The following is a 25,160-nucleotide window of genomic DNA, read 5'->3' as shown; positions in this document are numbered from 1 at the left end:
TCAACAGAAGGATTAGGATTTATGACTCTGTGCTATCCTGACCTGTGCTTGCTCTAGGATATTTATTTCAGTAAGGTGCTTAGTCTCACTTGCTTAAAGAACACTGCTACCAATTTCTAAGGTCACTAAACTGCCTGGGGAGGCACAGGGGTTCTCTTCCTGTCACAGCCATCCTCCAGTTTTTGTGTTTACAGTGGAGCGTGAGGGCCAATCAATGTAACTGTGAAAGCATCCCATGAAGATTAGAAGTTAATATCCAAACTGATAATTCATTAAATAGCCTTTATACATGATCATTTAAACTGACTGTATGTAGTGTTCCATAATTACCTGTGAAGGCATTCATAAATGTAGCCAAAGACCGATTTTGCATCTTGAAGAAAGGGTCACGGCACGGATATTTCTCGGAGCCGGCCAGAACTGTGTGTTCCAGGATATGCGGGACACCGGTGCTGTCCATAGGTGTTGTCCGGAATTGCACACTGTACAAGTGACACAAACGTGTATTGGATCAGGAAAGTGTTTCAATGTTAAACATAAAACCGCAAACCATACTGAAAAAATCAGACACATTATTTCCAAACATCAGTATCCTTTTCACATATATGTAGATTGGATGCAGTTTGAACCACATCTAATCTGCATAACATGTGAAATAACATTGCTTCCTGTGGTGCCTGTTCACATATGTCCGGTGCACTGGCAGTGTGGATTCAGTATGGATTGAAAGAGTACTGTCCAATTTCTCAGCAGTGCAGTTCGGTTCAGATGCGGATTACAGGCTCATTGGCTTCTATAGGAACTGGTTCTAAATTGCACATGCCGTGAGTTAGTGAACACAATTTCATACCGGTTTTCTCTCTGGATCCTGATATAAACCTGACCTGAACCACTGAACAACTACTTTGGATGCGAATTGAAGCTCCGTTTTCACAGCTAATTGACACACTTACTGGAGCTAATGAATATCAAGCTACAGGCCTTTGCAAAACTGCGCATGAGGAAAAAACACAAGGCACAAAAGGCAGTAATCTAGGAGAAACTAATTAGAATTTACTGTACTAAAGCCAGACCTGTATAAAAAGGAGTTCTTATTTGTTGCCAGATTAGATATATACACGTTTCTTAAAATATACCAGATGATTAATATAGAGTTCAATGGACTACTAATATTAATAAAAGACAGTTCAATCATTTACTCAATTAACCTCAAAAGAGTTTGTCAGATTGAAAAGTTCCCTGCCAGCATGCTGTAGAGAAGGACCACTGCTCTCTTGAAAGGTCTGACATACTCCCTGCAGATTAGGGAAGTATAATTCAGCAGAAGTTGTGCTTTTTTGGAGTTGCTCTGACCCAGTCGTCTACCCATTACAATTTGACCCTTGTCAAAGTCATTCAGATCCTTACACTTGCCCATTTTTTCGGCTTTTATCAGATTCAGGGAAAACATGTCTACTTGTTGTCTAATATATCCCACTCACTTTTAGATATTATTATTATTATTATACAGTATTTATAAAGCGCCAATAGTTCGCTCAGCGCTGTACATTATAAAGGGGGACAGAACATGTGACAGAACAATACCAATACAATGCAAAACATGAGGGGATCGAGGGCCCTGCTCTTTCAAGCTTACAATCTAGGAGGGAGGGGATGGTGGCACAGGAGGAGATAGCTGTGGGGGATGGAGTGGTAGGAAGAGTGGAGGAGGTCGGCAAGTTAGCAGGGGGCGGGGTAGGCTTCCCTGAAGAGATGGGTTTTCAGGGTGCGCCTAAAGGAGAGGAGAGTAGGTGATAATCTGATGGGTTGGGGCAGGGAGTTCCAGAGGATGGGTGACACCCTGGAGAAGTCCTGGAGGCGGGCATGGGAGGAGGAGACCAGGAAACTAGAGAGAAGGAGGTCTTGTGAGGAGCGGAGTGTGCGTGCTGGGCGGTACTTGGATATTAGGTCAGTGATGTAGTTCGGGGCAGTATGGTGGACAGCTTTGTACGTCAGCGTTAGGATTTTGAATTTGATCCGTTGCGCAATCGGAAGCCAGTGGAGGGATTGGCAGAGGGGGGTGGCGGAAACGGAGCGGTTGGAAAGGTGAATGAGTCTGGCAGCCGTATTCAGGATGGACTGAAGCGGGGATAGCCAGCGGCGAGGCAGGCCAGTGATGAGGGAGTTGCAGTAGTCGAGTCGTGATATGATGAGGGAGTGGATGAGCTGTTTAGTGGTTTCTGGAGTTAGGAACGTGCGGATTTTGGCAATGTTGCGGAGGTGGAGTCTGCACGAGTTTGTTAAAGAGTGGACTTGGGGCTGGAAGGATAGGTTGGAGTCCAAAATGACACCAAGTACTCTGGCCTGCGGGGCGGGTTTGATGGTGGTGTTGTTGGACATGATGGAGAAGTCAATGGGGGGTGGTGTCCGGGCTGGAGGGAAGACAAGAAACTCGGTTTTGGAGAGGTTCAGTTTAAGGAAGTGGAGCGACATCCAGTCTGATATGTCGCTCAACAGGTGTGTGATTCGGGCGGAGACCGAGGGGGTGAGGTGGGGGGTTGAGAGATAGATTTGTGTGTCGTCGGCATAGAGGTGGTAGTTGAAGCCGTGAGAGTGTATGAGTTGGCCAAGGGAGGAGGTGTAGATGGAGAAGAGAAGGGGCCCGAGGACAGAGCCTTGAGGGACCCCAACAGAGAGGGGGAGTGAGAGGGAGGTGGTGGCATTATAGGTAACGCTGAAAGAGCGTTGTGACAGGTAGGATGAGAGCCAGAAGAGAGCAGAATCTCTGAGGCCGAGGGAGTGTAGTTTTTTGAGGAGGAGGGGGTGGTCGACTGTGTCAAAGGCCGCAGAGAGGTCAAGGAGTAGGAGCACTGAATAGTGGCCATTAGCTTTGGCGGTTAGCAGGTCGTTGGAGAGTTTGAGTAAGGCAGTTTCGGTGGAGTGTAGGGGACGGAAGCCGGACTGTAGGGGATCGAGGAGGTTGTTGTCGTTGAGGCGAGAGCATAGGCGGGCGTAGACTAGGCGCTCGAGGAGTTTAGATGTAAATGGGAGCAGGGAGATGGGTCTGAGGTTGTTCGGGTCATTGGGGTCCAGGGAGGGCTTTTTAAGTATGGGGGTGATGTGTGCATGTTTCAGAGGGGAAGGGAAAGTGCCGGAGGAGAGGGAGAGATTGAAGATGTGGGTGAGGGAGCGTAGGATGGAGGGGGAGGGAGGTTGTAGGAGTTGTGAGGGGATAGGGTCAAGGGGGCAGGTGGTGAGGCGGGCATCAGAGAGGATCTTGGAGACTTCTTCGATGGTAGTAAGGTCAAAGGTGCGGAGTGTTGGGGGAGCTTCAGTATGAGGAATGTAGGGTGGGGTGGGAGAGGATGTCAGAGCAGTGGTGGGGCCGTGGGAGAGGGGTGTAGAGGGGGTAGCTGAGTGAGGGGGAAGGGGGTTGGAGGGAGTTTGAGCAGCGACGAAGTCCCTGTGGGTTATGTCGAGGGGGAGGGGGGATGAGGGGGTAGCTGTGTGAGAGGGGACGGGTTGAGAAGGCGTGTGAGTTGCGGCAATGTCCTTGCGAATTGTGTCAATCTTGTTTTTGAAGTGATTGGCAATCTCAAGGGCAGTGAGTGAGGTGCTGGGTGGAGGTGGGGGTGGCGAGAGTAGAGAGTTGAAGGTGGAGAAGAGTCGGCGAGGATTGGAGGAGAGGGCCTTGATGAGGGTCAGGAAGTAGGCTTGTTTGGCAGTATGGAGGGAGGAGGTGTAGGTGTGGAAGGCAGATTTGTATCGGGTGAAGGCTTGTTGGGATTTGGTTTTGTGCCATAGTCGCTCCAGGGCACGACTGTGTCGTTTGAGGGTTTTGGTGTGATCAGTCTGCCAGGGCTGGAGCGGTCGGGGTCTGATGTTGCGTGTGGTTAAAGGCGCTAGTGAGTCAAGGGCTGTTGACAGCGCATTGTTGTAGGCGGTCATAGCCAAGTCGGGGCAGGACAGGGGGAGGATGCGGTCATGGAGTTGATCAACTGCGGAGTGGAGGGAGGCAGGTTTAAGGTTGCGGAGGTTACGGCTGGTAGTAGTGTGACATTGTAACAAGATGATCAGTGTTATTCTCTTAATATAATTGCACCATAGAGAGATTACTGACTGCTTCTACACAAGGGTCCTTCCCTGCAGAATGCTGGCAGATAACAAGCCTTTAAACTGAGGCTGTGGCTGCTTTCCAATGAAACAGACAGATACACCTTATGAACACCTTTAATTTTGAATGTATTTAACTATTTTAGGATTGGCTTACGACGGACTAGCACCCCTTCTGTCTGAAGGCTGTTTTTTTTTTTGCACCTGCATGCGCCCTGAGCTATGCACATACAGCTTACAGAGGTGAATGCACATACAGCGTTTGCATGGGCACAGCCACGTCAAAATTTTACAGCCTTCCAGGAGCAGTTAAAGTCATGATGGGATTTCGTTTCCCCTCTCTTCCCATCCCAGATACAACAGGAACTGAGTAAAAGTTACTCCAAAGTCAGAGGAAATCCCCCACCAGGGACACCTGTTTGGGTGACAACTAGAGGATGCATCTTGTCCTCTATAAATGTAGAATTTTCAATCATTTCTGTCTGGGTGACAATGGTCGTTAAAACAGCAAGCCTGGATCTCACCAACAGGGACACAGACAGAAAAAAAAAAAAAAAAAAAAACACTAACTGGTGGAGGTTCTAACCCTTTTCTACTCTAGGCAAAAATAAAAGAATGGCTAGAGAATCTACTTTTATCTCAATTCCCACTTGCAGACTAAACGCACACACTGCTCAGTACAAGGGTTGTATTCACATTCAATCTGTCAAGAAAGGGCAAAATCCAAAAGACAGCTGTGAGAGTTTTCTTAGCACTGGTTCAAATGCTGACTAGTTTAAACCGTTAGTAGTAAAAAGGCTGGTGCCTTATGAGCTGTCACGATCACGGCGTCAGACCACAGCCCTTCTCACTAAACTCGTGACCGAAGGACTAACCGATCTAAAACCGCGATGTCACGTGCGTAACAATGCCACACCCAGCACAACGATTGTCCAGCTAATTGGACCACAATCGATGTACCGGCAGCCTGAGCGATTGTTACTGGGTCAGGTTAATTATGCAATTAACCCTTCACACTACCACCACCTCCTTTTTCTACAGAGAAAGAGGAAACTCGGCAATATCAGCTAACACACTATAATGGTTGAGATAATTGTCTGCATAATACGGTCACCGCAGACCGATTATGCGGAGAGTTAAACACAGTAGAGTTCTCTTTAGAGGCAGGAATTCGTAAATTGCCATAAAGCGCTATAGAAACAGTTCAAAACTTTCAGAAGGAAAGAATTATTACTAAAAGGTCAAAAGGGTGCAATAAAAATATTTACAGAAAAAAAAATGTAACTTAGATATATATATATAGATATATATATATATATATATATAAATATACAGAGACTAACAGCACAGCAAAAAGATATCAGAGAGAGGTGAAAGGGTTAAAGATACTTGCCAAAGTCCTGGGTCAGCAGATCCAAGTTTCAGAGCGAGAGGGCACGGGTCTCCCAGGTGGTACTGATGTTAAAATGGGAGACGTCTTCAACTTACACTCTTAGGCCTGACAGCCTATTTTGTAGTCCCTAGCAGGGGGTGTCTCTGAAGTCAAGGACCAATACCCCGTTTAGGGCGTGGAGGTCTGGGTGTGGACCTAAACTAGAGCCAAAATCTTTCCTAACTCAGATTTTGGCTCATAACTCTTCATATGCACCAGTGACATTCCACCCATGGGTAGATTATTATGCAGACACGTCTGAGAATTGATTAGATATGAATTGTGAAATTATACACTGAACAGTTCACCCATGGTGCTAGGGATGTCTACAGTGGAAGATATCTATGGTCAAAGCTTTTGTTCATACTTCTCTTGTGGATCACAGGAGTGCACTTGCTTTTACTCTCCTGTGTCTCAGAATCAGTTGATATCACAAAGCTGCTCCAGCCTCTGGGAAATTCTCAACAATGTCAGGATTCACCCAGATGCCTGATTGGCAGCTGGCTCAGTCTCTCAGTGTGCCACTGACAGCCTGAGCCAGCAGCTCTCACCCACCTCCCAGCCTGGCACTCCAGTCAGCACTGGAGAAATAGAGCAGGGAGCGATGACCAATAGTCACTGATCTCTGCTCAAAGCAGACTGAGAACTGAGCGATCAGTGGTCATGTGATCGCACAATTCTCAGGCTTAGAGCCAGCTAGGGATGCTGCAGCAAGTGGGTGAGTATCGATGTTCATTTTTTCAGAACCTCACACTTGTTATCCTGGTTTTTTTTCCTGTTTTAAAAGGACAACTGACTAAGTAATGCCCTCTTACAATCTCCCAGTCATCACAGTATAGTTGAATACATTGAAGACAAATTTTCATACACTCCAAAACACAATGTTTTAAAGTATATGTCAGTGGTAGGTAAATCTATTTTTTTGAAGGGGTATGAATAAATGAAAGTTGCACATAACAGATATAACAGAATCAGATTCTCTGTTCAGCTAATTTGTGAAAGCTGTGCTCAGTGATGTACCTGAACAAGTTGTCGGAATCATCCCTGGCGAGGTGTAAAAATTGCGCTCCTGTGTTTTCATGGTCGAGCTTTACTGCAGTTATAAAAAATTCAGAAACAGGCGTGACCTGAAACAAAAACAACAAACTCTTATTAAAGGTTTACTTAACAAAAGGCTTAATATAAATAGTTGTAACCATAACCACAACAGTGTAAATACAGAATAAAGTATTTCATACAAAGTGTGTTGTAATACCAGACCTAGTTAGGTGTACACAGGTAGAACCACAGCAGGACAACAAGCAATACAACCCTTTAATTATAGAGGGTATAGAAAAGAATCACCCCCTTTAAAATAATCACATTTTGTTGCTTTGCAGCCTGAAAATTGAGTCAGACAGTTTTTGTTCTATCCAACTGTATTTACTCAGTGCAACTTATAACATCCAAATGCAAGATTTAACACCAACATGTCAGGGATATAAAAACAGAATCACCAAGTTGGAAAAAGGATCACCCCCCTGGTGTCAGTATTTTGTTGAACCACTTGTTTTAATTTCATCCTTTAGGTCTGTTGGGATAGGTCTCTGCTAACTTTGCACATCTAGGAGTTTGCAATATTTGCCCACTCTTCTTTGCAGAATTGCTCAGGTAAATTTGATGGTGACCGTTTGTGGACTTCAAGGTTATTCCACAGATTTTCAATGGGATTTAGGTCTGTGCTCTGACTAGGCCTTGCAAGGACATTTACCTTTTCCTCCTTTAACCATGTGTGGTCATTTTTGCTGTGTAGTTTGGATCATTGTCATGCTGGAAGCTAAACCTTCTTCCCATTGACAACTTTCTGGCAGAGGGCAGCAGATTTTCCTCATTTGATGATATTTTTCCCCATTCATTCTTCATTCCATCCTGACAAGTGCTCTAGTCCCTGCTGCAGAGGAACCCCCCCATAACAGAATATTACCACCTCCATGCTTTACTGTAGGAATGGTTTTATATGGATAGTGAGCTGTACTGGATTTCCGCCAGACATATTGTTTAGTGTTGAAGCCAAATAATAAAATTTTAGTCTCGTCTGTCCACTGCACCTTTTTCCATGTGGCCTCAGAATCTTCAAGGTGCGTTTTGTCAAAGCTTAGTCATGACTCCTTGTGGCCTTTCTTAACGAGTGGTTTTCTTACAACCCTCCCATACAAGCCACATTTGTGGAGAATTTGTGATATTGTTGCCACATGAACACAATGACCACTCTGTCAAATTCCTGCAACTGCTTCAGAATTGCTGTAGGCCTCTTGGCAGCCTCCCTGACCAGTTTTCTCCTTGCTCTTTCATCTAGTTTGGAGCAACGTCCTGATCTAGGGAGGGTCTGTGTTACATCAAATACCTTCCACTTCTTAAAAATAGACTTCACGATTCTTCTAGGCATTCATAAAGCCTTTGAAATTTTTTTTATCAATCTCCTGCCTGTGCCTGTCCACAACTTTATCTTGGAGATCTTTTGACAGTGCCTTGCCACCCATGATTGTTTGCTTCATTTGCACTACCAGGGACTGAAATGCTCCAGGAAAGCTCTTTTAATGCTGAGCTAATCAAAATGACCACAGCTAATCACAGTTGAAAGTCGAATGGCTTTGTGTGCCATTGAGAAGGTGATTAGCTACACCTGTTTGAGTTTACAAGTCATTTTTTAAATTTATAACAGCTGGATAAAACAAAAAATGTGTTTCTTCATTTCAGGCTGCAAAGCAACAAACTTTGATCTTAAAAGGGAGTTTTCTATACCCATTGTATATGCAAGTCTTGAAAGTAGCGGCTCATGGGACAAAAAAAAAGTGCTAAAGCACAATACTGAAAAGGACTGCAGAACTGCTGGTGGTTGCAGACTGATCTCTGCAGTGGGCCCCAAGTTTTGCTCTCCTTTAAAGAATAGGTAAGTTCAATCACAAAGATATGACCTCCACCAAAATGCAAACAAAAATTAGCAGAGTGAAAACAGTCACTATTCTACTATGTGCCTCTAAGGCAGTGGTTCTCAACCTTCCTAATGCCGTGACCCTTTAATACAGTTCCTCATGTTGTGGTGACCCCCAACCATAAAATTATTTACCCAGTAATTATAATTCATGAGTGTCGTTTTACCTCCAATACTGCTGCTTTCAACACAGTAGCTGCTTTTAACAGAGTAGCTGCTTTCAACACAGCAGCTGATTTCTACACAGTAGCTGCTCTTTACACATCGGAAATATGTGTTTTCTGATGGTCTTAGGGGACCCCTGTGAAAGGGTTGTTCGACCCCCAGGTTGAGAACCGCTGCTCTAAGGAGAAGTGTACCTATGTATTAAAATGAATATAAACACATGGTTATTCAGCTGATTTGGGACTGGCAGATTTCATTATTAACTTATTAATAAAATATACACCACTCAGCCATAACATTATAACCACTGACAGGTAAAGAGAATAACACCAATCATTTCTTACAATGGCATCTAAGAGTGGGTGGGATATATTAGAAAACAAGTAAACATGTTTTCCATGAATCTGATGTGTTGAAAGCAGAAAAAAAATGGGCAAGTGTAAGGATCTGAACGACTTTGATTTGACAAGGATCAAATTGTAATGGGTAGATGACTAGGTGAGAGCAACTCCAAAATTTCAGCTCTTGTGGGATGTTCACGGTCTGCAGTGGTTAGGCCAACAGACGACAAGGTCACAGGTGGCCACAGCTCACTGATACACATGGGGAGCAAAGGTGTAGTTCAATCCAATAGAAGAGCTACTGGAGCTCAAATTGCTGAAAAAGTTAATACTGGTTCCAATAGAAAGGTGTCAACACACACAATGCATTGCAGTTTGTTGTGTATGGGGCTGTACAGCAGCAGACTGGTTAGGATGCCCACGCTGACTCGTGTCCACAGACAAAAGAGCCTACAATGGAAACGTGAGCATCAGAACTGGACCACTGAGCAATGAAAGAAGGTGTCCTGGTCTAAAGAAGTGTTTTCTTTTGTTTTTTTTGTGTGTCTCTCTTACCTGGGTAAGAGATGGCACCAGGGTGCACTATGGGAAGAAGGCAAGCCAGCGGAGGACGTGATCTGCTACTGATGGAAGGTATACCACAGCATACCGCCAGAGGTCTATTGGACTCGAAGGGTCAGGGCTGTTATGGTGGAAAAAGGGGACCTACTCAATATTGAATGGATGGCCATGACATTATGGCTGATCGGTGTATATGCCTTGAGTCATTTATCTAAAAACATGTACAAAACAAAAAAATGCAAAAACAGAGTAATTGAGAGGAAAGCTGGAAAAGTTTTACTACTGCTGCAAGAACCAAGATATTCCTGAGACTCCAAGCTCATACCTGGCACCGAGCCAGGATAGCCTATGAAGCAAACACATATAAAGTGATATAGGTGGTGCTTGCTTACACAGAGTGCCTGCAGACTATAGACATCTCATCAGAAATGAAAGAATATTTTTACTGGCAGGACACTTGATTATCCCTACTAGAGTTCTCCAAGGACAGCAAGAAAAAAGGAAAAGTGATAGGTTGTAATTGCATATTAGCTTGTAATACTTGGATACATTAACCACTTGTCGTCCAACCACTGTACTAAGATGGCTAGACAGCTCTGTCCTAAGGGTGCGGGGGCGTAATAAATCATCTTACCGCTCTTGCCACTCCTGAGTGTCCTGTGTTTGCCATGTCCTTTGGACACAGCAGATCACAGCTCAGGGTACAGGGCCAATAAAATATTGGATTTGCAATATATTTGGGTTTGCAAAAGGCATTTGGGCACACAAAGTAGATTTATATCCCTGTGGCTATTGAGTAATGCATAGGAATTAAAATTATGTGTTCAAGTTCAGTTTTAAATAGACGTCACCTCTCCCTTTTTGTACTATCTGTAGCATATGAACAAATTTTGAAGTTCTACTATGTGAAAGGTGTGAACCTAAAGACAGACTGTAGAGTCAACCAAGAATATAGACAAAATATATTTTATAGAAATTACATCAGTAAATTGAATTCTGACTGGCTGCCCGGAGATACTGAAGTTTGCATATTATCCTTGTCTCTATACCAGAGAAGGTCATACAAGATACACACTTCATACAAACAAGTTGTACCTCATGTTAATGCCATGTCATTACCTCTTTCACTGTGAATCCATGAATAACTTGGCCAGGTTTATAATTCAGTGCTCTCTCAGATGCAGAGCTTGCTTTCCACCTCCATGAATTTGCAAATAAAGCTCTACAAAAAGGAAAAAACAACAATAATGCATTGCAAGGTAGTGTTCTTCAAATTGTATATTGCATTAAATATTTGAACAGCAAGAATAAACGCCAACAGTTTACATAAACACTGCTCAAATTAAAGGAACACTTTGAAAACACATCAGATCTCAATAGGGAAAATATGCTGGATATCTATACTGATATGGACTGGATAAATGTGTTCGGATCGATGCCCCATCATTTGATTTTCAGGGTGTCTGAATTCAGTCCTCTGTAGGTTAATTTTAATTTCCAGCAAAGTGAAAAAATTATACAGCAGGCTAGTCCATTTTGCTGAAATTTCATTGCAGCAACTCAAATGGTACTTACATACATGCCTAACAACGTCAGGGCATGCGCCTAATGAGACGACGGATGATGTCCTGGGGTATTTCCTCCCAGATCTGGACAAGGGCATCACTGAGCTCCTGGACAGTCTGAGGTGCAACCTGGTGGTGTCTGATGGACTGAAACATGATATCCCAGAGGTGTTCTATCGGATTTAGGTAAGGTGAGCGTGGGGGCCATTCAATGGTCTTAATTCCTTCAGTCTTCACAGACTGCCTGCATACTCTCGTCACATAAGGCCGGGCATTGTCGTGCACCAGGACCCACTGCACCAGCGTAGGGTCAGACAATGGGTCCAAGGATAGCATCCCAATACCTAATGGAAGTCAAGGTGCCATTGTCTAGCCTGTAGAGGTCTGTACGTCCCTCATTGGATATGCCTCCCCAAACCATCACTGACCTACCACCAAAATGGTCATGCTGAAAGATGTTACAGGCAGCATAACGTTCTCCGCGGCTTCTCCAGACCCTTTCATGTCTGTCACATGTGACGAGGGTGAACCTGCTCTCATCTATGAAAAGCACAGGGTGTCAGTGATGGACCTGCCTATTCTGGTGTTCAATGGTAAAAGCCAATCCAGCTCTATGGTGCTGGGCAGTGAGCACAGGGCACACTAGAGGACGTCGAGCCTTCATGAAGTCTGTTTGGTTATTCTGTCAGAGACATTCACACCAGTGGCCTGCTGGAGGTCATTTTGTAGGGCTCTGGCAGTGCTCATCCAGTTCCTCCTTGCACAAGAGATACCGGTCCTGCTGATGGGTTAAAGACTGTCCAGCTCTCGAGAGTAACTGCCTGTCTCCTGGAATCTCCTCCATGCTCTTGAGACTGTGCTGGGAGACATAGCAAATCTTCTGGCAATGGAACGTATTAATGTGCCATCCTGGAAGAGTTGGACTGCCTGTGCAACCTCTCTAGGGTCCAGGTATTGCCTCATGCTACCAGTAGTGACACTGACCCTAGCCAAATGCAAAGCCTGTAAAACCATTCCTGTTTTGGGGGTCGTCTCATTGTTGCCCATCTAGTGCACCTGTTGTTAATTTCATTAACACCAAAGCAGATGAAACTGATTAACAACCCCCTCTGCTACTTAACGGACCAGATAAATACCCCAGGAGTTTGACTTTATGCTATACTCTGATTAAAAAGGTTCCTTTAATTTCTTTGAGCAGTGTGTGTATATATATGTGCACACACACACACACACACACACACACACACACACACACACACACACACACACACACACACACACACACACACACACACACACACACACACACACACACACACACACACACACACACACACACACACACACACACACACACACACACACACACACACACACACACACACACACACACCAGGAACTAGGTGAAAGGAAATAGAAGTGGTGAGCTAGTAAAAGTGCTAAAATCACTTTGATTGTCCTGCTAGGTAGGAAGACACTAGGGGAGTATTTTTATTGGTCTGTACTATGAATATCCTTTACCAACTTTCAATCTAACCTGTAAAAAGAAACTGTGCAGCTTTGACCAAAGCCAAATAATTCCTTTGCTAAAAGGTGTAGGCAAACTATATACCTGAAACCTGACTGAAAAACTCCCGGAGATCGCATCATCTTATCCTGCCTTGTTGCTAGAATTCTAAGTTCTTACTGTTCTCCCCACCATCACAGAAGTGATTTCTCATTTCCAATTCATTTCTCTAATTCAAACCCCCCAACATGTTCTTGATCCCCCCCAATGCAGTAGCTCTGAGCTCAGTGTTTGAAACCTTGCTATTGTGATGGTCAGCTTGAACAGTAAAAGCCAGGAGTAACTTAGCAACATTCTACCAACAAGGCAGGATAGGATGAGGCCATCTCCAGGAGTTTTTGAGTTAGGCTTCAGGAAGAATGTAAATGGCCTACACCTATAGCAAGTGCAATATTCAACGTTGGTCAGAGCTGCAAAGTCTGTTTTTATCTACAGGCGCCCCCTTACCTATATAGGCAGTTTATTGCTAAAGGTGGACCATGCTTTCAACACTATGAAAATTATGACCTTTAGGAATTCAGAATTTGCACAGCATTTTCAGGAGTCTCCAGTGGCAGGACTCTAAAGACAGGAGCAGACACATTAGTTTGCCTGTTATACTGTGAGTCACTTAGGTGTCAATAATAATGCAGCTTTAATTTAAAGTCTGAACTAAAAAATATTTGCAATGAAATAGGATATATCTAGAATTGTTAATTGTGACTAAGCAGTTCGCTGAAAAATGTACCCTTTTTCTTGAACGCTTTCTGAAAAAACAAAAAGACAATACAACAAAAAAAAAAAAACAGTACACTTCCACAGCCTCATGGCTGTATATCTACTTTGTGAGATCAAAGGCACTGCTGCCTCGGACTGCTAGTTTGCAAGATTTGGAGTGAGATCCAGTGTTGGTCTGCATCATTCATTCTGTGGATTTCTGATTTCCTGCTGCTTCTTGATCATTACCCCACCAGTCATCAGGTGGGGACAGCTCTGACATGAGGAAGCAAAGCCCTGCTCCTTTACCAAGATATCCTCCACCACACAGAGGACAGAACAAGGCATGGTGGATCAGTAATGGATGACAACCAGCTGTTGGGAGTCCACATGATATCCAGCGACTAGTATTTTTTCGCTCTACTTGCCTTTTTTTGGACACAGTTTTCCACAAGTCAGTCGTCTTTAGGCTTCATGCAGACGGGTAATTTACAATACTCCCATCTATGCTGGATCTTTTTGCCAAAAGCAAAATTCATTTTGGCACATAATCTTTCTACTGGCTAGAATATTCTATTTCTATTAGAGAGAATATACATGCATATGCATGCGTTTACACAAGTTTATGCTTTAGGTGCGTATGTGGGTAAATTATGTCAGTAAGCTCCTTTCTGAATGCAGGTTTGGGCCATTTTTTATGCCCCTGAATACTGCTCTGAAATTCTAGCCACCACAATAGGCATGGACACATTGGGGTTGATTTGCAAAAGGCATATAGGCTGCAGTCTGCAAGTGCAGTTGCTCCAGAGTTTAGTAAATGAGATAAAGCTTCACTTAAAGAATGCCCAATCATCTGGAAGGACAATTTAAAAAAAACCAGCATTTTTGCTTGCACACGATTGGATAATGGAAGTCAGCACAGCTTCCCCACATTTATGAAGCTCTGCAGCAACTGCACTTGCAAAGTGCACAGTCTATTTGCCTTTATTAAATTAACCCCATTGGCTGAAATAGAGCTGTGTTCAGAGGCATTAAAAAAAATGCCTCTAAAAGCAATGTTTTTTTCTGTCTGTGTGCATGAGACCTTATAAAGCAAAAAAATTTAAAGTGGTTCAACCTACAGGCTTACACATGTTCTATAGCTACTTTTACCAAAAAAACATGCATCAAAGGCCCCCCCAGGTAAGAATTCCACACAACACCCGCACTTCCACAATGCCACCCAGATGGATTTTTTTTTTCTTTTGGAGATAAAATCTCTCACACATAGCTTGTGCCTGCAGGGAATACCTACAACCCTTCATTTTAGTGAATAGAGATTAACTGAGCAAAGAATTAATTTGTGCCACGGCACTTACCAGCATCAAGTAGGATCAATCCAACAGCTACAATACAAGGCAGAGATCAGAGCCCCTTCCAGTGATCAGAGCCCCTTCCAGTGACCACATTCCTAACAAGTCTATAAAAGTAGTCCGTTTAGGAGTAAATGTTAATTGAGTCTAAGTTCTGACACAAACAACAGGGTTAGACTGCATTTCATACTAACTGACCCACTGAACTACTGCCAAGTTGGTTCAATGAAGAGAAATGTAAAGTAATGCACTTAGGGGCTAAAAATATGAATGCAAACTACACGCTTGGAGGGAGAACCTCTGGAGAAATCCTGGACTGAAAAAGATCTGGGGGTCCTAGTTAAAGCAAAACTCCACCCAAAGGGGACGTTCCGCTTTAAAGATTGGTCCCCCCCGATCCCCATTAAGGATTGGCACCGTTGGGGAGCGGGTACCCAAAATTGACAGGTACCCATTCCCACTTCTGCTGCGAACACCTAGGTGATTGGAAGTTCTCTCTCCCCTCCCTCCCTGTAGTCTTCTGGGACACGTGTGACAGGTCCCAGAAGACTAAGGGACCATTCACAAAGCGCAGTGCTACTCACCCACACTGAAAATATTGGCGCCAGGAACAACGGGCGGCCAGTGGAACGGGCTGCATGGAGAACACCACAGGATCGAGGGACAGGCGAGTGTGTTTTTTTAAAGGTCAGCAGCTACAGTTTTTTTAGCTGGCGACTTTTATTTTTTTTTTAAGAGTGTAACTGGAACTTCGCTTTAATAACAGACTCAGCAATAGCATGCAATGCCAAGCTGCAGGCCAGTAGAATAGCATGCATTAACCACATGCCCTCTGGAAGATTTTGCCCCCTTTGTGAATAGGCCATTTATGTTTTTTGGCACTACGTTACTTTAACTGACAATTGCGTGGTCATGCAACATTGTACACAAATGACATTTATATAAATTGTTTGCACACAAATAGAACTTTATTTTGGTATTTGATCACCACTGTGTTTTTATTTTTTGCGCTGTAAGTGAAAAAAGACCGATATATAGCAGGACTGTGATAGTATGCTGGGCAATCTGACACTGTGGGAACCAGTGACACTAATACAGTGGTCAGTGCTAAAAACATACACCGACACTGTATTAATGACACTGGCTGGGAAGGGGTTAAACATCTAATAAGCTCAAAGGATTAAATGTGTGCCTAACCAGTGTTCATGTGTGTTCACTGTGAGGTGCCCGTTTGTATTCCCTGCTTTGCAGAGAAACAAAAACGAGCATGTCCTCGCTGGCAGGACAGAGCACTGTATGGTCTACATTGACAGAGCTCCATGCTGTATGCTTCATCGTTAATCACCGGGAGCCAGTAGTCAATCATTGGCTGGCACCCGCAGATGGGCGGCTTGGGCTGTGATTAATCTCAGTACAGACCGCGTGCCTCCTACCCAGAAGTGTCAGATCACATACTAGATACGTGACCCAACACAGAAGGGCAGCTCTGCTGCTGCACTCCTATGGGAGGTGGTCGACACTCAGTTAAAAAGCATATTTACTCAAGTGATACTATACTTCTGACATATTACAAGACTCTGGTTTGGCCGCATCTGGAGTATGCAGTCCAGTTCTGATCAACAATCATCAGGAAGGATGTGCTGGAACTGGAGAGAGTCCAGAGAAGGTCAACAAAGCAAATAAGGGGTTTGGAGGACCTCAGTTATGAGGAATGACTACAGACATTAAAAGCTCTTTTGGCTATACTTCTGTGGATCACAGGAGTGCAGTTCATTCTGTGACCTTTTTTTCAGCTGGCAGCAGGCTGAAGCCTGATCTCACTCAGCCAGTCCAGGCTGGGGAAAGATCCCCACTTTAAAGTAAGGATCCACCCCAGACTATGGAGCGGCACCTGGCTCAGCCTCTCAGCAAGCCATAGAGTAGACAGAGCAGAGCCTGACAGTCACCACTCTCTGCTCAGAGCGCTGGTGAGAACTCAGCGATCAATGGTCATGTGATTGCTGAGTTCTCACAATGCGAGCCGGAGGGGGACTGATGCTGCATCCACCTAGGCAAGTATAATTTGGGGGGAAAAAAAACAAACCCCACACTTCTCTTTTAAAGGTATTCTCCCAGGAGAAGAGACGCTCAAGTGTGGATATCATAGTGATGTACAAATATCTTAAAGGTGATTCCAACATTGGGAGGAAACTATTCCGTCTCAGGTCATTTGAGAAGACACGCGGCCACTCAAAGCTGGATGAGAAGCGGTTTAACCTTAAACTGCATATGGGGTTCTATAATGTTAGAGCGGTAAGAGAAGGATGTGGAACTCCCTTCCACAATTGATGGTCTTCAGTGAGAACTGCCACTAATTTCCAACAACTTTTAGATGGGCATCTTATTGAACACAAAATACAGGGATATAGGAAGTAGTAGATACATAGATACACACACCCACACAGGTTGAACTGGATGGACCGCTGTCTTTTTTTCAGCCTTATAAACTATGAAAAAATTATTTTCCATAAAAAAAATAAACTATCTAGAAAGCCATCTGCTGTTGGAAGTAGAAGGTTTTTGCAAACCACCTCACTTATCCATCCAATGTGATGGCTAATACCTGGCACAGGTATGAAGGAACATGCTCAGCCCACCACCAGCACTCTAACATGAGAGCAGTCGAATGGAACAGTGGAGAGAAGGAAAGCTAACAGGTTAACAGCAGGCTCTCTCTTACTAGAGGGCAGGCTCTCCCTCTCTATGTCTAGGTAATGGCACGCTCTCTCACTAGGTGATAAGATCTTTCTGAGTGTCTAGGCGATGGCACGCTCTCTCACTAGGGGATGACTCTCCAGGTTCTCTCTCTGGCTGTCAAGGTAATGGCAGGCTCTCTCTCTCACTAGGTAATGGCAGGCTCTCTCTAGGTTTCTAAGAGACATCAGGCTCTCTCTTGCTGACGGCAGTCTTGATCTATCTCTACATGATGACAGACTCTCTCTCTTGTTGAAGGCAGTCTCTCTAAAGTGCGACAGGCTCTCTCTCTAAGTGATGGAAGGCTCCCTCTATGCAAGGAGAGGCTCTCTCTAGATAATTTCAGTCTCAATCTCTCTCTAGGAGAGGACAGGTATTCTCTCTTTAGCTGTCTAAGAGATGGCAGGCTCTCTCTCTGGGTCTCTGTGGGTGTCTATGTGACAGCAGGCCCTCTATGTAAGAGGCTCTCTTTAGGTGATGTCTCACTTTCTACAGGACGGCAGGCTCTCTCACTCTTTCTAGGTGATTACTAGCCCTCTCTAGGGGTCTAGGCAACGTCAGGCTCTCTCTAGGTGTCTAAGTGAGGACAGGCTCTCTCCCTCTTTCACGGACGACACTCTTGATCTCTCTCTGGGTGACGGCAGACTCACTCTCTCACTAATGGCATTCTTGATCTCTCTCTATGTACGACAAGCTCTCTCCCTGGGTAATGGTAATTGCAGTGTCTCTCTCTCTTGTCTAGGGGACGGCAGGCTCTCTCTCACTGATGACACTCCTTGATCTAGGTGAAGACAGGTTCCCTTTCTATGTATGACAAGTGTTCTCTCTCCCTAGGTGAGGACAGATTCTCTCTCTTTGCAACGGCAGGCTCTTTCGTTTACTCTTGATGATGGCAGTCTCAATCTCTCTAGGTGGAGGCAGTCTCTTTCCCTCTCTCTCTCTGTGACTACGCTTGCTTTCTCCCTCTGGGTGACAACAGGCTCTCTATGCAAAGAGAGGCTCTCTCTAGGTAATTTCAGTCTTGATCCCTCTCTAGGTGAGGACCAGTACTCTCTTTAGTTGTCTAAGAGATGGCAGGCTCTCTCTCTGGGTGTCTACGTGACAGCAGGCCCTTTATGAAAGGAGAGGCTCTCTATTTAGGTGATGACTGTCTCTTTCTACAGGATGGCAGGCTCTCTCACTCTTTCTAGGTGATGACAGGCCCTCTCTAGGGGTCTAGGCAACATCAGGCTCTCCATCTCTTTAGGTGTCTAGGGGAGGACAGGTTCTCTCCCTCGCTCTCTGGGTGATGGCAGACTCTCTCTCTCTCAAGATGTCGGCAAGCTCGCTCTTTCACTGACGACACTCTTGATCTCTCTCTGGGTGACGGCAGACTCTCTCTTTCACTCACTAATGGCATTCTTGACCTCTCTCTAGGGGACAACAGGTTCTTTGTCTCTCTATGTATGACAAGCTCTCTCCCTCTCTAGGTGTCTAGGGGACGGCAGGCTCTCTCTCACTGATGGCACTTGATCTCTCTCTATGTGAGGACAGATTCGCTCTCTTTGCAACGGCAGGCTCTCATTTTCTCTTGCTGATGGCAGTCTCTGTCCCTCTCTCTGGGTGATAACAGGCGCTCGCTTTCTCCCTCTGGGTGACCGCAGGCTCTCTGTGCAAGGAGGGGCTCTCTAGGTGATGTCAGTCTCAATCGCTGTCTAGGTGTCTAAGAGACAGCAGGCTCACTAGCTCTCTTGAGGTGAAGGCAAGCTCTCTCCCTGGGTGTCTAAATGACAACAGGCTCTCTAAGGAGGCTCTCTTTAGGTGATGTCTGTCTCTCTATTAGTTATGGCAGTCTCTCTCTCTCACTGACAGCAGTCTCAGTCTCTCTAGGTGAGGACATGTTCCCTCTGTCTCTCGGTGATTGCAGGCTTCATCTAGGTTAAGACAGACTCACTGTCTACATGATGGCAGACACTCTCTCGAGGTGACAGCGGTCTCTCTGTCCGGCGTGCTCTCTCTCTAGGTGACGGCGGTCTCTGCCTGACCCCCAACAGGTCATGTTTTCAGGATTTCCATTATTTTGCACAGGTGATTTGATCAGTTTCACTGCCTTAGTAATTACCACAGCTGTTTCATCTGAGGGAAATCCTGAAAACATGACCTGTTGGGGGTCCATGAGGACTAGAGTTGAGAAACTCTGCTGTAGGTGATGGTGGTCTCTCTGTCCGGCTCTCTCTCTCTAGGTGGTGGTGGTCTCTCTGTCCGGCTCTCTCTCTCTAGGTGATGGTGGTCTCTCTGTCCTCTCTCCTGGTGGAGCTCTCTCTAAGTGATAGCAGGCTCTCTAGTGCTCTCTCTAGGTGATGGTGGTCTCTCTGTCTGGTGCTCTCTCTCTAGGTGATGGTGGTCTCTCTGTCCGGCTCTCTCTCTAGGTGATGGCGGTCTCTCCGTCTGGCGCTCTCTCTCTCTAGGTGATGGTGGTCTCTCCGTCTGGCGCTCTCTCTCTCTAGGTGATGGTGGTCTCTCCGTCTGGCGCTCTCTCTCTCTAGGTGATGGTGGTCTCTCCGTCTGGCGCTCTCTCTCTCTAGGTGATGGTGGTCTCTCTGTCTGGCGCTCTCTCTCTCTAGGTGATGGTGGTCTCTCTGTCTGGCGCTATCTGTCTAGGTGATGGTGGTCTCTCTGTCTGGCGCTATCTGTCTAGGTGATGGTGGTCTCTCTGTCTGGCGCTCTCTCTCTAGGTGATGGCGGTCTCTCCGTCTGGTGCTCTCTCTCTCTAGGTGATGGCGGTCTCTCCGTCTGGCGCTCTCTCTCTAGGTGATGGCGGTCTCTCTGTCTGGCGCTCTCTCTCTAGGTGATGGCGGTCTCTGTCTGGCGCTCTCTCTCTAGGTGATGGCGGTCTCTCTGTCTGGCGCTCTCTCTCTAGGTGATGGCGGTCTCTGTCTGGCGCTCTCTCTCTCTAGGTGATGGCGGTCTCTCTGCCTGGCGCTCTCTCTCTCTAGGTGATGGCGGTCTCTCTGCCTGGCGCTCTCTCTCTCTAGGTGATGGCGGTCTCTCTGCCTGGCGCTCTCTCTCTCTAGGTGATGGCGGTCTCTCTGCCTGGCTCTCTCTCTCTAGGTGATGGCGGTCTCTCTCTGGCTCTCTCTCTCTCTAGGTGATGGCGGTCTCTCTCTGGCTCTCTCTCTCTCTAGGTGATGGCGGTCTCTCTCTGGCTCTCTCTCTCTCTAGGTGATGGCGGTCTCTCTCTGGCTCTCTCTCTCTCTAGGTGATGGCGGTCTCTCTCTGGCTCTCTCTCTCTCTAGGTGATGGCGGTCTCTCTCTGGCTCTCTCTCTCTCTCTAGGTGATGGCGGTCTCTCTCTGGCTCTCTCTCTCTCTAGGTGATGGCGGTCTCTCTCTGGCTCTCTCTCTCTCTAGGTGATGGCGGTCTCTCTCTGGCTCTCTCTCTCTCTCTAGGTGATGGCGGTCTCTCTGTCTGGCTCTCTCTCTCTAGGTGATGGCAGTCTCTCTGTCTGGCTCTCTCTCTCTCTAGGTGATGGCGGTCTCTCTGTCTGGCTCTCTCTCTATGCGATGGCGGTCTCTCTGTCTGGCGCTCTCTCTCTCTAGGTGATGGCGGTCTCTCCGTCTGGCGCTCTCTCTCTAGGTGATGGCGGTCTCTCCGTCTGGCGCTCTCTCTCTAGGTGATGGCGGTCTCTCTGTCTGGCGCTCTCTCTCTAGGTGATGGCGGTCTCTGTCTGGCGCTCTCTCTCTCTAGGTGATGGCGGTCTCTCTGTCTGGCGCTCTCTCTCTCTAAGTGATGGCGGTCTCTCTGTCTGGCGCTCTCTCTAGGTGATGGCGGTCTCTCTGTCTGGCGCTCTCTCTCTAGGTGATGGCGGTCTCTCTGTCTGGCGCTCTCTCTCTAAGTGATGGCGGTCTCTCTGCCTGGCGCTCTCTCTGCCTGGCGCTCTCTCTCTCTAGGTGATGGCGGTCTCTCTGCCTGGCGCTCTCTCTCTCTAGGTGATGGCGGTCTCTGTCTGGCTCTCTCTCTCTAGGTGATGGCGGTCTCTCTCTGGCGCTCTCTCTCTCTCTAGGTGATGGCGGTCTCTCTCTGGCTCTCTCTCTCTAGGTGATGGCGGTCTCTCTGTCTGGCTCTCTCTCTCTAGGTGATGGCGGTCTCTGTCTGGCTCTCTCTCTCTAGGTGATGGCGGTCTCTGTCTGGCTCTCTCTCTCTCTCTCTCTAGGTGATGGCGGTCTCTCTGTCTGGCTCTCTCTCTCTCTCTCTCTAGGTGATGGCGGTCTCTCTGTCTGGCTCTCTCTCTCTCTCTCTCTAGGTGATGGCGGTCTCTCTGTCTGGCTCTCTCTCTATGCGATGGCGGTCTCTCTGGCGCTCTCTCTCTCTGTAGGTGATGGCGGTCTCTCTGTCTGGCGCTCTCTCTCTAGGTGATGGCGGTCTCTCTGTCTGGCGCTCTCTCTCTAGGTGATGGCGGTCTCTCTGTCTGGCGCTCTCTCTCTCTAGGTGATGGCGGTCTCTCCGCCTGGCGCTCTCTCTCTCTAGGTGATGGCGGTCTCTCCGTCTGGCGCTCTCTCTCTAGGTGATGGCGGTCTCTCCGTCTGGCGCTCTCTCTCTCTAGGTGATGGCGGTCTCTCTGTCTGGCGCTCTCTCTCTCTAGGTGATGGCGGTCTCTCTGCCTGGCGCTCTCTCTCTCTAGGTGATGGCGGTCTCTGTCTGGCGCTCTCTCTCTCTAGGTGATGGCGGTCTCTCTGCCTGGCGCTCTCTCTCTCTAGGTGATGGCGGTCTCTCTGCCTGGCTCTCTCTCTCTAGGTGATGGCGGTCTCTCTCTCTCTCTAGGTGATGGCGGTCTCTCTCTCTCTCTAGGTGATGGCGGTCTCTCTCTGGCTCTCTCTCTCTCTAGGTGATGGCGGTCTCTCTCTGGCTCTCTCTCTCTAGGTGATGGCGGTCTCTCTGTCTGGCTCTCTCTCTCTAGGTGATGGCAGTCTCTCTGTCTGGCTCTCTCTCTCTAGGTGATGGCAGTCTCTCTGTCTGGCTCTCTCTCTCTAGGTGATGGCAGTCTCTCTGTCTGGCTCTCTCTCTCTCTCTAGGTGATGGCGGTCTCTCTGTCTGGCTCTCTCTCTCTCTAGGTGATGGCGGTCTCTCTGTCTGGCTCTCTCTCTATGCGATGGCGGTCTCTCTGTCTGGCGCTCTCTCTCTCTAGGTGATGGCGGTCTCTCTGTCTGGCGCTCTCTCTCTCTAGGTGATGGCGGTCTCTCTGCCTGGCGCTCTCTCTCTCTAGGTGATGGCGGTCTCTGCCTGGCGCTCTCTCTCTCTAGGTGATGGCGGTCTCTCTGCCTGGCGCTCTCTCTCTCTAGGTGATGGCGGTCTCTCTGCCTGGCTCTCTCTCTCTAGGTGATGGCGGTCTCTCTCTGGCTCTCTCTCTCTCTAGGTGATGGCGGTCTCTCTCTGGCTCTCTCTCTCTCTAGGTGATGGCGGTCTCTCTCTGGCTCTCTCTCTCTCTCTAGGTGATGGCGGTCTCTCTGTCTGGCTCTCTCTCTCTAGGTGATGGCGGTCTCTCTGTCTGGCTCTCTCTCTCTAGGTGATGGCAGTCTCTCTGTCTGGCTCTCTCTCTCTCTCTAGGTGATGGCGGTCTCTCTGTCTGGCTCTCTCTCTCTCTAGGTGATGGCGGTCTCTCTGTCTGGCTCTCTCTCTATGCGATGGCGGTCTCTCTGTCTGGCGCTCTCTCTCTCTAGGTGATGGCGGTCTCTCCGTCTGGCGCTCTCTCTCTCTAGGTGATGGCGGTCTCTCCGTCTGGCGCTCTCTCTCTCTAGGTGATGGCGGTCTCTCCGTCTGGCGCTCTCTCTAGGTGATGGCGGTCTCTCCGTCTGGCGCTCTCTCTAGGTGATGGCGGTCTCTGTCTGGCGCTCTCTCTCTCTAGGTGATGGCGGTCTCTCTGTCTGGCGCTCTCTCTCTAGGTGATGGCGGTCTCTCTGTCTGGCGCTCTCTCTCTAGGTGATGGCGGTCTCTCTGTCTGGCGCTCTCTCTCTAGGTGATGGCGGTCTCTCTGTCTGGCGCTCTCTCTCTAGGTGATGGCGGTCTCTCTGTCTGGCGCTCTCTCTCTAGGTGATGGCGGTCTCTCTGTCTGGCGCTCTCTCTCTAGGTGATGGCGGTCTCTCTGTCTGGCGCTCTCTCTCTCTCTAGGTGATGGCGGTCTCTCTGTCTGGCGCTCTCTCTCTCTCTAGGTGATGGTGGTCTCTCTGTCTGGCGCTCTCTCTCTCTCTAGGTGATGGTGGTCTCTCTGTCTGGCGCTCTCTCTCTCTCTCTAGGTGATGGTGGTCTCTCTGTCTGGCGCTCTCTCTCTCTCTAGGTGATGGTGGTCTCTCTGCCTGGCACGCTCTCTCTCTAGGTGATGGTGGTCTCTCTGTCTGGTGCTCTCTCTCTCGGAGGTCTGTCTGTCTGTCTCTCTCTGTCTCTCTAGGTGATGGTGGTCTCTCTGTCTGGCGCTCTCTCTCTCTCTAGGTGATGGTGGTCTCTCTGCCTGGCACGCTCTCTCTCTAGGTGATGGTGGTCTCTCTGTCTGGTGCTCTCTCTCTCGGTGGTCTGTCTGTCTGTCTCTCTCTGTCTCTCTAGGTGATGGTGGTCTCTCTGTCTGGTGCTCTCTCTCTCTCTCGGTGGTCTGTCTCTCTCTGTCTCTCTAGGTGATGGTGGTCTCTCTGTCCTCTCTCCGGGTGGCGCTCTCTCTAGATAATGGCAGGCTCTCTCTATACCATGTGATGACCTTGTCAGACTCATTCTGTCTCAGGGTTGCTACATGAGGACAGATGTGAGCCCGGCAGCCTTGGTCTCCCCACCTCCCGGCACTCTACACTGACACATGTAGTTCCACACAGAAGTTGTCTCTGCAGTATAGGAGCAGTAATAAACATGCACGGTCCCAGCACGTGTACCCCATGCTGAGAACTCCGAGCACACACACTCCCTCCCCCCCCCAGACAGCGCGATGATAAGAATACAATGAGAAGTTCTCACCTGCTCAGCAGCAGCCCGGCTTTGCATTGTCTTATCATCTCTGGGCAGTACACCCAGCCGGCCCGGCTTCACTCAGCAGAATGAACTCCCACCCACCACCATACCGGATAATCACTGGCTGCAGCCAGACCTACGTGTTTGTTGATTGGCTGAGAGGCGCGGTTTCCAGGACTTGGCACAGAATTTGAGAAGAGAGCTCTGCTCATTTGTCAGCATGTTGTGAACCGTGACTCCGCCCCTTATTGCTCACGGTGTTATCTAACTATTTACTGACCGATAGTTGGTGTGAGTTAGGCAGCTGTCCTCCACCAATCACCTATTGAGTTGCTTTATAACTGATGCAACACTACAGAACGGGAGAAAGGCAACAGCTAATTGGCTGGAAGTGATTGTGTGCTATTTGTCTGGAAGGTTGTTTGGTTTCCTGTTGGTTCTTTTTTTTTTTTTTTCCTAACTCAAACTTTTTTTTATTTTCTATCCACTTCAAGACTTCTTTCTTAAGCTTTTTGCTTACATGTTAAAAAAAACAGTATTTTTGCTAGAAAATTGCTTAAATCCCCCAAACATTACAGGTGTACTTCAGTTTACAAATTTAATGCGTTCTCCGGGACGTTTCGTATTGTGAAAAATGTGTTAACTGAAACGTGGTTTCCCAAAGGAATGCATTGAAAACCAATTAATCCGTTCCAAAGGTCAGAAAAAAGTTAAAATAAT

General features: G+C 47.2%; 1 protein-coding gene across 1 annotated transcript in view; it reads right to left on the bottom strand.

Annotated features, from left to right (window-relative positions):
- PITRM1 (pitrilysin metallopeptidase 1) overlaps window positions 1–24,596 on the bottom strand; it is a 79,968-nt gene extending 55,372 nt beyond the window's left edge. The window contains exons 1-4 of the mRNA XM_089668721.1: window positions 24,447–24,596; window positions 10,682–10,784; window positions 6,545–6,651; window positions 331–482 (exon numbers count right to left, since the gene is read on the bottom strand). Of these exons, the coding sequence (XP_089524847.1) occupies window positions 331–482; window positions 6,545–6,651; window positions 10,682–10,784; window positions 24,447–24,484 (400 nt within the window). The 5' untranslated portion in view covers window positions 24,485–24,596. The remainder of the gene's footprint in view (window positions 1–330; window positions 483–6,544; window positions 6,652–10,681; window positions 10,785–24,446) is intronic.
- Window positions 24,597–25,160: the final 564 nt, after the last annotated feature.

The sequence above is a fragment of the Staurois parvus genome, unplaced genomic scaffold (assembly GCF_062004578.1).
Source record: "Staurois parvus isolate SC_StPar_1 unplaced genomic scaffold, SC_StPar_1.0 ptg000061l, whole genome shotgun sequence".
NCBI classification, from domain to species: Eukaryota; Metazoa; Chordata; class Amphibia; order Anura; family Ranidae; genus Staurois; species Staurois parvus.
This window is presented reverse-complemented; position numbering and strand designations above follow the sequence as displayed.